The following is a 14,618-nucleotide window of genomic DNA, read 5'->3' as shown; positions in this document are numbered from 1 at the left end:
CAATGTCCCATTCCCGCTTCTCGGTGCATCAACTTGAACACGCCTCAAGTATTTTGTAATTAGAATTCTCTTAGGATCTACTTGGATCTCTAGTTTAAAATTAAGGACAAATTTTAGAACACTTAAACTTATTTTTTGTGATCTTTATGAGGTTGACTAAACTTTAGACAACATTTAGCTTTATACCTCCTAAGCCCATTTCGATCCTTGGAATTGAAATCCATTCAGTAATTACAATTTAGTCACGGATCTCGTAAGATGAATATGTAACATACTTGTATATCTCACAAGCAGAGTATCCCCATGTGCCACACTGCTGCTGGTGAGCGAGCCAAAGAGCGTGGTATAAGTTCAGAGCAGAAACAATGCACATGGGGATCAATTGAATCTATTTCTATTTCTCACCCCATAAATTTAAGATACGTCTATTATCTAAACTTTAGGAAGCTCTGGAATGTCAATTTTCAATTAGAAAATTTTGGCATAGTACAAACTAAAATTACCTACGTACACCTTACACTAAAATTACCTACGCCTTACAGGGTTGGCGTGACCATTGGAAGTAAGATAGACTTCAGCGAATAAATGTGGTTACTTCTGTGTCATGGCATAAAGGCTCCAAGCTCACTTGGTGCTACTCCATTGCCGCACTCTGTTACCAGCTTTCAGTGCCTGCAAAACCGAAATACTTTAGCACATGTGGCAAACCCCTGAGAAGTGATAAATGGCCAGGCCAGGGAGTCGTCCGAAACCCAAGAACCAAGATCAATCATGTAGTGCGAAATGGGTTTATGGCAATAATTAAAGAGAAGAAAAAAAACAGAACCTCCTTATTCCAATCGCATCGAAGGGTGATCACTGCCAGAATTAGTGTCTGCATTGTTGTGCCACTGATCATCCCGGCCCAGATGCCCTACACAAATTGCAGATTAAGTAAGTATAGAACACATAAAACCCATGTTGTTCAATATTTGTATACTTGTACAGATGCATACAGGGACGCCATAGTTGAAACGCCATCCTAGCAGAACACCAAGAGGAACACCAATAAAGTAGTAACTTCCAACATTCACATAAGCAACTAGAGCTTGCCACCCTGAACCAATAGCAACTCCTGCAAATGTAACAAGAATCAAGAAATTATGGTAATCTTCCTAAGGAAAATTAATGCCAAGGGAAGACCCTAAATAAATCACTCTAAATCATGTGTTACACCACCATGATTATATATGTCTTAGTATTTCGGAGTGCATACCAGAGAGCACAGGTTGGATCCCATTCAGAAGGATGGTGAGGGCCAGCAGAACGGAAATGTTATCCACTGCATCTATCACAGCCTCACTTGATGAGAAGATCATGGCCAGCTTGTTGTGGAAAATCAGTGCCAGTAAACTAGCGAAGAGGCTGATCAGAAAGGACATTGCTGTTGACACGATTGTCGCAAATCTTGCACCATGTGCATTGGCGGCCCCGAGTTCATTGGCTACTCTCACACTTTGTACACGATAAGGAAGGAACCGTGTTTAATTTAACTCTTTGCAAGAAGTGCTGTTAGATAGTATTGCAGTTATATATGTCATTTAGTTGCTTACCCAGTGCCTTCTAAGAATCCCATATGAATCATCATCTCCCATCCGGTCAAACTCATACTGTTCAAGCGAAGGAAAAGATGAAGAAACAGTCAAATGCACTCTGTGAGATCAACCGATTTGAGATTTCTGGGTAAATAAAAGGATTGTCGAACCTACCAGATAGACAGTGCATCCACAGCTAGCTCTGCACTCTTCATGTAAGCAGTGAGGAAAATCAATATCCGGTAGTACCAATTCTCCAAGCACACCATGACACCCGACGACGCAGACAACATAACAAACTCCTTCAAGTCCACGAACGCCGACGTCGAGAACCCACTCCACGTCTCCGGGCACCCGCCGCCGAGGGCGTACGAGAGCAGCAGCGCCGCCAGGACCGCCCAGGAAATGTTGAACGCCATGGCCACACCAAAGACGCCGAGCCCGAGACAATTCACCAGTAGCCAGGTGGCGGCGACGTGCACGGCGAAGACCGCCGCCGTGGCGACCGTGGGCACCCAGTTCTTGCGCTGGCACTGCAGGAACGTCATGACCGGCAGGTGAATGGCGTACATGAAGTGCGACGGCAGGAAGTACACGCTGACCGAGCCCGCCGCGCGCGCGAGCTCGGCGGGCTGGCCGAACGCGGCGAGCAGCTGCCCGCTGAAGACGTAGACCGGAGCGAGCAGGACGGCGAAGGCCAGGAGAACGAGCCACGAGCGCTGCAGGTAGATGCCCAGCATGTGGTACTGCTTTGCCCCGTACGCCTGGCCGCACAGCGTCTCCGTTGCACTCGCCATGCCAAGCTGACAGAGCACTGCAGTTAGTGGGATCACTTGTACAGTTGTGTACGTAGTGGAATCTTTAACTTAGGCCTTCTTTACTTCGTTTCAAAATCCAAAAACTTTTCATGATTATTATCACATCGAATTTTACGGCACATGGAGTATTAAATATAGATAAAAAATAATTAATTACACAGTTTGTTTGTAATTTGCAAGATGAATCTTATTTATGGTTAGACAATAATTGTCAAATACAAATAAAAATATACAGTGTCAAAATCTAAAAAAAATGGTCTTGTTTAGATCCAATTTTTTTTAAAATTTTGACATTGTAGCACTTTCGTTCGTATGTCACAATTATTGTCTAATCGTAAACTAATAGACTCGAAAGATTCATCTCACAAATTACAGTGTGCAATTAGTTACTTTTTTATCTATATTTAATGCTCCATACATGTGACGCAAGACTCGATGTGATGAGAAATCTTGAAAAGTTTTTGAATTTTGGGATAAACTAAATTCAAAAACTTTTTGGATTTTGACACTGTAGCACATTGCTTTCGTTTGTATTTGTTAATTATTATCCAACTATATACTAACTAGTAACTAGACTCAAAAGATTCGTCTCGCGCAGGCAAATTGTATAATTTTGTTATTTTTATCTATATTTAATGCTTGCTCCATGCATATGCCGTAAGATTCAATATGATGGGAAATCTTGAAATTTTTTTGAATTTCGGGATGTACTAAACAAGGCCTTAATATCTAGTTTGAAAACATGTTGTCGCTCCATCTAAAAATAGACGACGTTTTGACTTTTAGGCATGTTCTTATTAATAAGCCAACGTATCTATAATGATTAAATAAATCATAAAAAAATAAATAATATTTATAAAAATAATAAGATGATCAATCAAACAAGATGTCTAAAAATAAAAATGTCATGTGCTCTTGGGACGGAGGGAATAAGCTATGTGTACAATTATAATAAAAATTAAGTACTTCTAAAGTCTCATAAATTTGAAGGATTTAAAATGCTCATACTCCTGCATGAGCATAACCTTAGAGCATCTCTACGACATCTCTTTTTTTCCTTAACATCTAATTTAGGAGATTGAAAAAATGCACCATCGTGTATATCTAAGTACATAGCAAAACCTATAAATATAAAATGGCCCAAAATGTCTTATATTTTGGAATGGATATAGAGTATTTAATAATGGTGGAAGTGGATAATTTGAAACATATATACTATGATTTATGTTTATTTAAAACAATTCATACTGTCTAGTAATTTAGACTTAGATTTGAGGGGATATTTTAGTTCAATTTTTTAAAATAGCATAAGCATGCAATTTAGATGCAAATTAAAGAGTTTTTTTTTATTATTTATCATAACAATTGAATATGTAATTTACATGGTTATTTAGATTATGTTTCATAATGGCAGAGGTGAGTACTTTTATATAGATATGTTGTGTTACTATATCTTGTTTGTCGCAATGGCAGATGTGGTTTTTTTTTTTTTTTTGAAACAGGTATCATGGTGATTAGAGTCTACTGAATTGATGTGCAGATATCCAATTTTTATGAGAATTTCTATGTTTTTTTAGCAAGTATAGTGAGGATTGACGTGCATGAAGACTTTGTAGGCGCCTCCAACTAATAATAGTAAATTAGTGATAAAAAGGTTTCTATTGAAGACCGTGCAAAGTTAAATGTGAAATTTTTTTACCGCAAAGGGAATATTACGGAATATAAATAATGGGTGGTGTATTTTTTGCATCTTTCAATACACTATTGGAATTCAATGGCCAAGATGTTCGACTATTCCTGTTTTTCTTTCTTTTTCTACTGGCTCCTACGTTTTTAACGTGCAACCATAAAATGCATCCTACTTGCAGAAACTACAGGGTGTTTGCAGAACTGCGTCGTCGATGACGATAAATAATACTCTGAATCCTATGGAATAGTGAGTCAAATGTATATATGTACAGTCTCGCAAAAAAAATGTATATATGTACAGTTCTCCTTTCTAGGCCACGATGTAAAAAAAATAGAGTAAAATACACCGGCGGTCCTTTAACTTGTTGCCCTGTGTCATTTTGGTCTATGAACTTGCAAACTCGAAAAAGAGGCCCCTAAACTTGTCAGGATGTGCCACTTTGGTCCATGAACTTGCAAACGCGAAAAAGTGCCCCCTGAACTTGTCAACGTGTGCCACTTTAGTCCATGACATGCAAATATGAAAATAACACCGGCTGCATGGCACTGTTCTGCCACGTGGCTGCCTCTGGTAGGCCATGCATGGCACCGTTTATGGTGCTGACGTCAGCGATGATGCCAACACTTCTTTTTTAATTTACGAAATTGATATATTTTTATTCGTAGCATCAAATATATCAAACAATATATTAATTCGTTGTATTTATTAATTAAAAGAGATAATTTTAAAACTAACAAAAATTATTCGTTTTCTAGGTTTCATATTTTTCCTAGACAGAGTACACATGAAGAGGCTACACAAAACATTTCATGAATTTAGCATTTCATTAATAATTAGTTATGAAATAAATAAATATTTGTTGACGCGTTGAAAGAGTCTTTACACGTTTATGGATCAAAGTGGCACAGGCCGACAAGTTCAGGGGCCACTGTCTTGCGTTTGCAAGTTCATGGACCAAAGTGGCACAGGCCGACAAGTTTAGGAGTCACTTTTTCGGCTTTGCAAGTTTATGGACCAAAGTGGCACAGGCTGACAAGTTAAAGGGCCGCCATTGTATTTTACTAAAAAAAATTATATGGCACACTCTCTGCCACGAGAAGCCGATGCCTTCACTGGATACTGAACTACTGGACGAGTGGAGGTCAATGGTGGATAGATTTGGATCTCACACATCATTTTACCAATGTTTCAAAGAAAAACGCATCATTTACCCCAAGAGAGCAGACATGATAGTTAAGCAGCAAGAGAAGCGTCTGTATGCACGTACCAGCATGGCGAAGTTGAAGCCGTCTACTACGGTGTTGGCGATGGAGAAGGCGGCGAGGTCGAGGTCGCCGAGGTGGCCGGCGAAGGACTGGCTGACGAGGTTCATGGAGGAGAAGACCAGGTTCATGAAGACGGCCGGGCCGACGACTGCCCCCAGCTTCTTGGACTCCTCCCACACCTCCCTCCCCAGGCGTCCCTGGAACTGGATCTTGCCTCCTCCCCTCTTCTCCGGCGGCGGCCGCGGGAGCGTCGGGAGGAGCGGGACATCGCTCTGACTCTCCATGCTCGATCGGCGAGTCTTCTGGACGCAATTGATTTGAAGCAGCCAGCGCCCAGCTACCTAGGCGACGGCGTGACGCCGTGACATGCGTGTAACCAAAGGGCATGTACATACGACAGGTTATTATTGTTTGTAAGTTTTTAAAAAAGAAAAATCACACACAAATAGCTTATAGTATGAATTGTATATTTGACTGTTTAAGAGCTGTTTAATGCATAAATGCAATCATGGTCAAACATAAATAAAATCTTTATCACTTTTCCTATTTGTCAGTTGCCTAAATTTTTTGATCTATTCAGGCACATGTTAGCTGATTTGTTGTGAGAGAAATACACCGATGAATGACTGATAGATTCAGTTAATAAACTCAAGCGAACAAGCTTATTGCTTCAAGATTCTGTCGACCCGTTCTAAGGCCTTGTTTAGTTCCTCACCAAAACCTAAAACTTTTTAAGATTCTCTATCACATCGAATATCTGAACACATGCATGAAGCATTAAATATAGACGAAAATAAAAACTAATTATACAGTTTACCTGTAATTTGTGAGATAAATTTTTTGAACCTAGTTAGTTTATGATTAGACAATATTTGTCACATACAAACGAAAATGCTTCAATGCTTATTTTAAAAAAATTGGAATTAAACAAGGCTAAGTGTCGTTGATCAGAGAGCTGTGCAAGCCTAATTTCAGGCACCTGAAGTATAGGAGGTCCCAATCTTTATATATATCATTTTGTTTCTTCTACGATACTAATGAGATTAATCATAGATAAATTTAGCTACAACAATTTCTAAAACGATCAATACAATAAGACATTAATATAATTAAATATGATAGCATTTTCATAAATTATTAAATAAATATAATACAATTGCATATAGTTTAGTGTGATTTTTGTACGGTCACCTGGAGAAAAAACTGACATGTCTATCCTGTTCATCCACTCGTTTTTTTATCCCTAGTTTTGTCTTTATCACTGCTTCTCTTTCAGATCCACTCGTATAGTCGTATGTTTATCCCCTCTCTGTCTCTTCAAAGATTTGGACGCGCATCTTCTTCCACAGAACCAGCCTACGAGTACCTCTCCGTAGTGTTCATCAGATCAGCCCGCCGGAACATGAATGTCCCTGGTGATCTGAGTCCGTCCACGCCAAAACAAAACACGACAGCGTGTGATGTCGTACCCTATCTTCTTCAGCCCCAGCCCAGGTTGGACGCCGACGTGCTCTGGTGGCAGGTCACCCACAGACCCCAACGAAAAGAAAATAAGATCACTCCAGAATTCAAAAACTTTTCAAAATTTCTCGTCACATCAAATCTTGTGGTACATGCATGAAGCACTAAATATATATGAGACGAATCTTTTGAGTCTCGTTAGTCTATAGTTAAATAATAATTATCAAATACAAACGAAAGGCTACAATATCAAAATCCAAAAACTTTTCACATCTAATAAACGAGGCCTCATTGACAGAAGTGTCAAGAAAAGAAATGTTGTTTGTGACTTGTCAAAATCTGAGTGGTCGCTCGGAGTTGGTACCCACAATTGACAGAAGTGTGGTTGAGATGTCAGATAGTTGAGGCCTTTGTAGTGTAACACATTTGTTTTTATTTGACAACTATTGTCTAACTATGGACTAACTAGGCTCAAAAGATTCGTCTTGCAAATTATAGATAAACTGTACAATTAGTTATTTTTTATCTATATTTAATGCTTTATACATATGCTACAAGATTCGATGTGAGATCGAAACCTCCGCCCACTACACATCGATGAGTGGCGGGCTGCTACGGCTCCCATATCCACGGCCAGATGTACAGGCGATGCAAAATGATTCACCGTTATCGCTAGCTGAAAATTCAACTATTCTTGATACCGATGCTGATTTGTTATGAAAAAAAAAATATTTTATAATTAAAAAGTAGTACTCATAAGTTTAAACGAACTTGCACTCACACTCTATCTTGCACAAACAACGATGATTCACTTAGATATACAAGGAAAAATAGTTATTTTTGTCCCTAAACTATTGCTTGAGGCTCAGTTTGATCCCTAAACGTTCAAATTGTTCATGCTAGTCTTTAAACAATTGATTTGCAGCTCAATCTCGTCCACCTCCCCCCTTCATGTCATGACATGTGGCTAGCAGTGCATGCGAAATGTCACTCCTACTCCTCGCTCCCTCTGTTATGTCGTGATGTTGTGAACGCTTACATTTGTTATGTTAAAACAATGATCCTGGGACATGTTTTGTTTCTGGAAATGAGACATGGCAGACTTGAATGATTTGTCTTTCCATTCATTCCAGCTAGACATTGCACAATGAGCCATAAGCCACAAGCAATTATAATGCTAAAACAAATTAAGATTACAATGCAGTCCCATTATTCTCTAATAGTATGTTTGAGCTCACGTATTTCTTGTTTCATTCTCTATTGATTGTATCCAGCGACGAAGGCAGAAAAAATTTTAGGTCGGGCTGAACAAAAGTTGATAGTGATTTATCTCTACTATGGCCCCTCACAATGTCATAATAGCCATATATATATAATAGCTTAAGTCAATCTATATTAAAAATGTCGACCAACGACGAAATTCACAAAATACATCATGAAAAAAATGAAGTTCATTCATACTGACCAATTGCGAAACTAATAAACAATCCCACGTTGCTCCATATTATTTGTCCGAAGTAGCAACCTGCACAAATATACATAATTTATTAGTCATACATTTATGGACCTCCAAATTATAAATTTAGAAGAGAATAGAGTATACCACTACTTTCTTAGGCAATAACATACGTCGCTTTTTCATCTCTTGAAACCGCTTTTTAATCTTTTCATTATCAATCTTTCTAAATATCTCCTTCTCAGTATAACATATCATCAAGTCATTGAGCCATTCATCAACCATTTTATTGCGTAAATCTGTCTTTATAATGTTCAAGGCTGAAAATATCCTCTCAACTGAAGCTGTTGCCACTGGTAGTATCAAGATTAGCTCAATGAGACGATAAACCAATATAAAAGATGTGTGCATTTTAGTCTTGACCATAATTTCAGCAACTTTTCCAAGCTCAGTACATCCAAGAAAGTCTGGAGTTCTTCTAGCACGGTTGACAAACTGTGTAAGATGATTTGGCAAAACAGCAAGTTCGCCAATATCAAAATCATCGGCATAAATTTCAGCAAGCTTCACAAGTTTGCCCACATGAAAGCCCAAGTTTGGTTTTGGTAATTAATGACAACAAATTGCTAATGCCTTGTGTTTGAGTGATTTGAGATAGGCATAGCAACACATGTGATGAAGGTACATGGTGGCATGGAATGGTGGCCACATGACAAAGAGATGAAGCATGATGTGGAGATCATGATGACGGACAAGGGACAAAGTTATCAAGGCAAAGGTATAAACATAGGGTTTTACTTTTGCCGGTCTAAGATGAGTAGAGAAGTGATTGACCGGGTTTAGGATAGATAGCCGACTATCAAGAGGGGAAATCACGGTCATCTCTCGAATCAAGTGCTACTAGGTCTACATCTTGAGCATATGCATTAGGATCTAGTAAAGTGCTAACTTAACTCCTTTGGTTAAAAATGTTTGTGAAAAGCTAACACACGTGCACTTTGGTGGTGGACACTCGTTGGTGTTAGCACATTTACGAAGGAGGTGGTTTTCCTAGGGTTGTGAGGAGTGTGGGCTCCTCTCTCCCTCCCGCCGAGCCCCCTCAAAGAAACTAGCCGTTGGCCACTTTCACTGGACAGAAATCGGGGGCACCGGACGCTACTAAGTGATCACCGGACGCTGGGGGTCGAGCGTCCGGTGATCACTTAGTAGCGTCCGGTGCCCCCGATTTCTGTCCAGTGAAAGTGGCCAACGGCTAGTTTCTTTGAGGGGCTTATAAATAGTTGGTGGCCGGCTTTGGGGGGTTCTCTCTCGCACTTTTGAATACTTGAGGGATACTTTGAGCTAGAGAACACTCCCTCCACTCATCTCCTTGCTTGATTGCTAATCCTAGTGAGATTGAGTGAGATTCAAGTGCATTGCTTTGAGAGTTGCATTTAGTGGCACTTGATTCTTGAGTTTGCTGCGGATTTCTTGTTACTCTTGGGTGTTTCCCGACGCCCTAGACGGCTTGGAGCAGCTGTGGTGTTGAGCTCGTGATTGGAGATTGTTTCGAGCCTCGCCAAGTGATTTGTGAGGGGTTCTTGAGCCTTCCCCGCGGGAGATCGCAATTGGCTACTCTAGTGGATTGCTCGTGGCTTGGAGGATCCCCATCTTGTGAGTGGATGTGCGGCACCCGCTGAGGGTTTGGCTTTGGATTGCCAATTAGCTCGTGATCCATCAAGTGGGTGTATCGCCACAACGAGGAGTAGCTTGCTGGGAAGCAAGTGAACCTCGGTAAAAAATCTTGTGTCATCTCTTGCCGAGGATTCTCTTGTGATTGTGAGTGATTGGTTGGATATATCTCTACTCTACAACGTTGGTATAACAATCACTCTCCACTCCTTTACTTACTTGTATACCTAGCTAGTTATTTAGCTTGTTTAGTTTAGTCTTCTTGTTTAGGAGTGTAACTAGCCTTCTCTTGTTGTTGTGCTTTAGTGTTTAGCTTTGAACTAGTTTGTATAGGTGGCTTGCATAGCTTAGTTGAGCTAGTGCTAGAATTGCTTCGCCATTTGTGTTACTAACTCACTTGCTTAGTAAAGTTTGTAGAATTTTTAAATAGGCTATTCACCCCCCCCCCTATAGCCATTTGGACCTTTCACCACATCAAAATTTTCCTTGGATTAAAAGCAACCATACATACTAATAACTCTGAACTAGTTTCACTAAACCGGTGATTCATCTCAGCCAAGAGGGCATCAATGGCAACCACAAAAAGCTCAACATGATAGTAATGCAAGTTTGTTACCTTTTGCTTCCTTCTTCTAGGTGTCCCTCTAACATTTATTTCCTTATCCATATCTGTATGAGTCTTGGAAGCACTATGCTTATGAAAAGTATCCTTAGCATTTTTCCAATTCTGATAACCTTGATGAGCAAAGACAGCACTCCCAAATTTTTCAGTCTTCCCCGAATTAAAGAAAAGATAGCAATATAAGCAATAAGCAGCATCCTTGGACTCATTATAGTCTAGCCAATCAAATTCATCAAACCAAGTATTCTGAAATGATCTCCATTGACCAACCATACATTTAGAAGGAAATCGAAATCCATGAGGTTGGTTTGGACCACTCAAAACATATGCTCTCTTTAATTGATCTCTAATTATTGGTTCGTAAGAAGCAAAGTTTGCGCTGTCCAGGGTCAGCAATTAAGTTTGAATGACTAAACTCTTCCCTTGGTTTCTTTGGTTGAATTGTGCTCTCATTGGTATGTGGAGCAGCAACTGGAGTTGAGCCACTGCTACCGCCACTTGAACTTGAATAGTAGTTCATCAAAGTTCTTTTCGACATACTGAATGTGAAAATCCAAAAACTAAAATCTATCATAAATCAAGCATTGAATCACACATCACCGGCTGCCTAAAAAATGATCTTTAAAATTAAAAAATTACCTGCCTGCTCCTCTGCTTGCCTGATGGCTGATGGCGATGCCATGATGGCTGATGCTCGCCTGCGTCCTGCCTACTTCGCTGCGCTGCAGGTTGCGGCCGTCCGTGCCTGCCCGGCTGCTCGCCCAACTCGCATTCCAGCAGCTACGCGGCGCCGCCCCCGTCCAGCAGCCGTGCACGCCGCTGTGGTGAGCGCCCTGGCCTCCGGCGCCCGCCCGCTGCCAACTGCCGCCGCGAACAGGGAGCCGCTGCGGCGCTGCCCGCTGGCCGTCGTCCGGTCGCCGCTAACAGGAAGCCGCCTTCGCCGCCACTAGAACTTCTGCTAGTGTGTTACGGGATGCAGCAAGCGAGGAGGCAGGAGCAAGCAAGCAATAGGGTTTGTTTGTTTCACGATTGGGCTTGGACAGCTGGGCTTTGCCTTGTGCTTGTGATGTTCAAGGCCCAACAATTAAAAAGGCCATCTCTAATAAATCTAAACCAGTTAGCCCCTCCTAATCTACATAATTGTGCATAAAAAATCAAGGCAGGGCTAAGGGGGGCTTCACGTTACCTGCATCGGAAGGTCAGGCTGAAGCCTGGCTTGCCCGGCCAGTAGCTTCGTCGCTGATTGTATCATACCATTGTCTACTTAAATGTTGGTACAACTCTAACATGATGTGCCTCATGGAAACTATCCAATACTTGAAATTATAGGGCTGCACAACTTTGGAGCATGTTAGGAACCTTCTTCCTGACAAACAATAACACAAAATTAGGGAGAATCCATGCCAGCATGTTAGCACTATCCTCAAGTTGCACCTAATCGATATATTTTAGTCAAAAATCAAATCAATCCCTAATTCAAATCAACCCTAGGCCCAATAGCTCTATACTCACCCCCAACGTGCATGCTGCTTCTTGAGTGCTAGAACCCTGAGCTTTGGGATCTGGCGCTGTTGGTCTTCTTGGGGTCTACCTTTTCCCTCTCTCCCCCCCCTCACTTGATCCATGTGCCATGGGGACACAGGCATGGTGACAGCAACCTCCACAAAGGAGTGACTAGATGGGGAAGATAATGGAGATAAACCGAATGAAGCACAAAGGATAGAGAGACCGGAAGACCCGGCGCCCAATGGCTCTTCCTCATTGCTGAAGATGATGAGTGAGGAGAGAGAGTAAACAGGGACATGAGGGAGTAAACGGGGGAGAGGGAAACACCATGAACATGGCCAACGGGTAAAGTAGGGAGTGTGGGCAAGAGTTATATTTTGCATATAGTGTTGGTCATGTGGCAAGACATGAAGGGGGATGGACGAGCGAGATTGAGCTGCAAATCACTTGTTTAAGGACTAAAATAGATAATTTAAAAGTTCAAAGACCAAATCAAGACTCGAGCAATAATTTAGGAACAAAAATAGTTATTTTGCCTATATACAACGGTTGTGCAAGCCGTTGTGTGCTCTGGAATCACGAGTCGGGCTCGTCCGCTCCTGAGAGGATCGGACGGCAGGCGTTCTTTAATTTCTTCTCGTTTAGCAAGAAGATAAACTGTGGTTAGTTTAACCTAAATAGACGGCAAAACAACGGCGTTACGTTACGTGCCGTAATGGTCGATGTACAACGCGTTTGTTTTTGTCAACACGCGTGACGCGCGGTTGAGCCATACGGAGTAGTATATACGGAGATACCGTGGACTAGACGGCGAGGTGCAGGTGCAGCACGTTGAGCAATTAATTCACGTAGCGTGGGTGCAGGCAGATGCACGTTGCCACATGTCACTGCCATGCTCGCCGCGCCGAGTATGGTACGGGGCACGAGAAGCACGCACGCACGCACGCGTGGTTCCTGCGGCCTGGCACTGGCAGCAACCGGCGCCTCCCCAGTGTGCGGCGGCGTCCGCGTTTCGGCGCTCCTCGTGAGCGGCAACGTGAGCCGTGCCCCGTGCGTGCGGATCGGATCGGTGCCCTGACAGCATTAGCTACAGTCACCGTCACTGCCCGGTCGGTCACGTTCTGTGAGTCGTCCGATACTCTGATTTTTTTTTTTAGGGAGATTGGGGAAGTCGTCCGTCGACTTATTTATTTGATTGACTGATAAATTGTCATAAAATATTATTCGCTTATTTATTATAAAAAAAACACTATTAACTATGCAAGCTCAAACGAACAGTGCCCTTCCGTGCTCGTGACCGATCGTGCTTACTGTTTAGGCCTATTTAATTTTTGGGCCAACCCGAGCCAGGGATTCCAGTGAGAAAAACGAACCGCTCAAGCCCTCCCAAAGCCCGACATCAGGCCCAAGAGAGCGGGCCGGTGTTCTCATCAATGACTTCAATGCCCATAGATGGAAGCGGAAGCCCAAGTCTTGCTTGCCTGTCTTTTGTGCGGATTAGAAAGCTGGCACAATATTTCTTTTCAGGCCAAGGTATCAACGAACATGAATTATTGCATAAAATATTTGTCAACAACATAGCTTATAGATCTAGAGCCAATCGAGAACTACTCGCTCTGTTTCAAATTAAGCGTCGTTTTCGGTTTATGTGTCACGAATTTGATTTGATTTATAAAAAATACATATAATATTTATATTTTTAAATAAATTTGTTGAAAAACTAGATTCAAAGATCTTTTCAATAATACTCGTTATATAACATAAATATTATTTTTTTAATACATATTTAATCAAAGTTATCTCTTGAGAAGCGAGAACGAAAAATATTTTGGGACAGGGGGAGTACTCCCTTCATCCTAAATTATAAGTCATTCCAACAATCTTGGAGAGTCAAAACATCTAAATTTTGACTATAATTATAGAAAGAATTACAAAGATCTACTCTATCTATCTTGTAATATAGCGTGTTCTAAAAATTTTAAAATAACTTAAGAAAACACTCAAATGACGCATGTACTTATAGATTATTTCAATTATAGAGTTTCTCCTTAAATCATGGCTTTTTTAACAAACCTTGACAAATCGAAATATAGTCATTATGTAGAACGCATTGTATTTCTATACAAATTTTAGAAGTCAGAATGCACTCTATTTCATGACTGAAGGAGTATAAAATCAAATATGTATACCGTGAAAATATAATTAATAAAAAACCTAATGATACTTAGTTGGTATCATAAATAATATTATATTGTCATATAAATTTAGTCAAACTTAAAATATTTAACTCTCCAAGTTTTTTGGAGTGATTTATAATTTGGGATGGAGAGAGTATAACTTTAGTATATACCATGTCAGTATTCAGAGTCATTTTAAAACTTCAAATTTTGAATTTGAATATCTAATAACTTAAAATGAATATCTTGGAGACTCTAAAAGATCTCAAATAAAAAAGTATTAGTTAGGCATCCTCAATGGGAATTTCATAACACAGTTTCCAACACATTCATATTTTGGAAACAGTGCATAGGAGTTTCATGGAGATGAAACTCTCT

At 40.7% G+C, this 14,618-nt stretch overlaps 1 protein-coding gene across 1 annotated transcript; it reads right to left on the bottom strand.

The window, feature by feature from the left end:
* On the bottom strand, positions 216 to 5,855 carry LOC8063732 (protein DETOXIFICATION 27). Its single transcript, XM_002460325.2, has 7 exons — positions 5,350 to 5,855; positions 1,749 to 2,377; positions 1,593 to 1,649; positions 1,256 to 1,494; positions 996 to 1,114; positions 827 to 913; positions 216 to 672 (listed from the first exon to the last, which is right to left on the bottom strand). The coding sequence occupies exons 1-7, from the start codon at positions 5,629 to 5,631 to the stop codon at positions 625 to 627; spliced, it is 1,461 nt and encodes a 486-aa protein (XP_002460370.1). The 5' UTR covers positions 5,632 to 5,855; the 3' UTR covers positions 216 to 624.

Source organism: Sorghum bicolor, chromosome 2 (genome assembly GCF_000003195.3).
Source record: "Sorghum bicolor cultivar BTx623 chromosome 2, Sorghum_bicolor_NCBIv3, whole genome shotgun sequence".
Classification (NCBI taxonomy): Eukaryota; Viridiplantae; Streptophyta; class Magnoliopsida; order Poales; family Poaceae; genus Sorghum; species Sorghum bicolor.
This window is presented reverse-complemented; position numbering and strand designations above follow the sequence as displayed.

What these genes read in the sequence shown, in the direction of transcription:
- LOC8063732 (XM_002460325.2), bottom strand. Translation starts at nt 5,631, where the DNA reads ATGGAGAGTCAGAGCGATGTCCCGCTCCTCCCGACGCTCCCGCGGCCG. An exon ending in GTGGATGCACTGTCTATCTG is followed by an intron (nt 1,650 to 1,748) that starts GTAGGTTCGACA and finishes TCGCTTGAACAG; the next exon opens with TATGAGTTTGACCGGATGGG. An exon ending in GATGCGATTGGAATAAGGAG is followed by an intron (nt 673 to 826) that starts GTTCTGTTTTTT and finishes TCGGTTTTGCAG; the next exon opens with GCACTGAAAGCTGGTAACAG.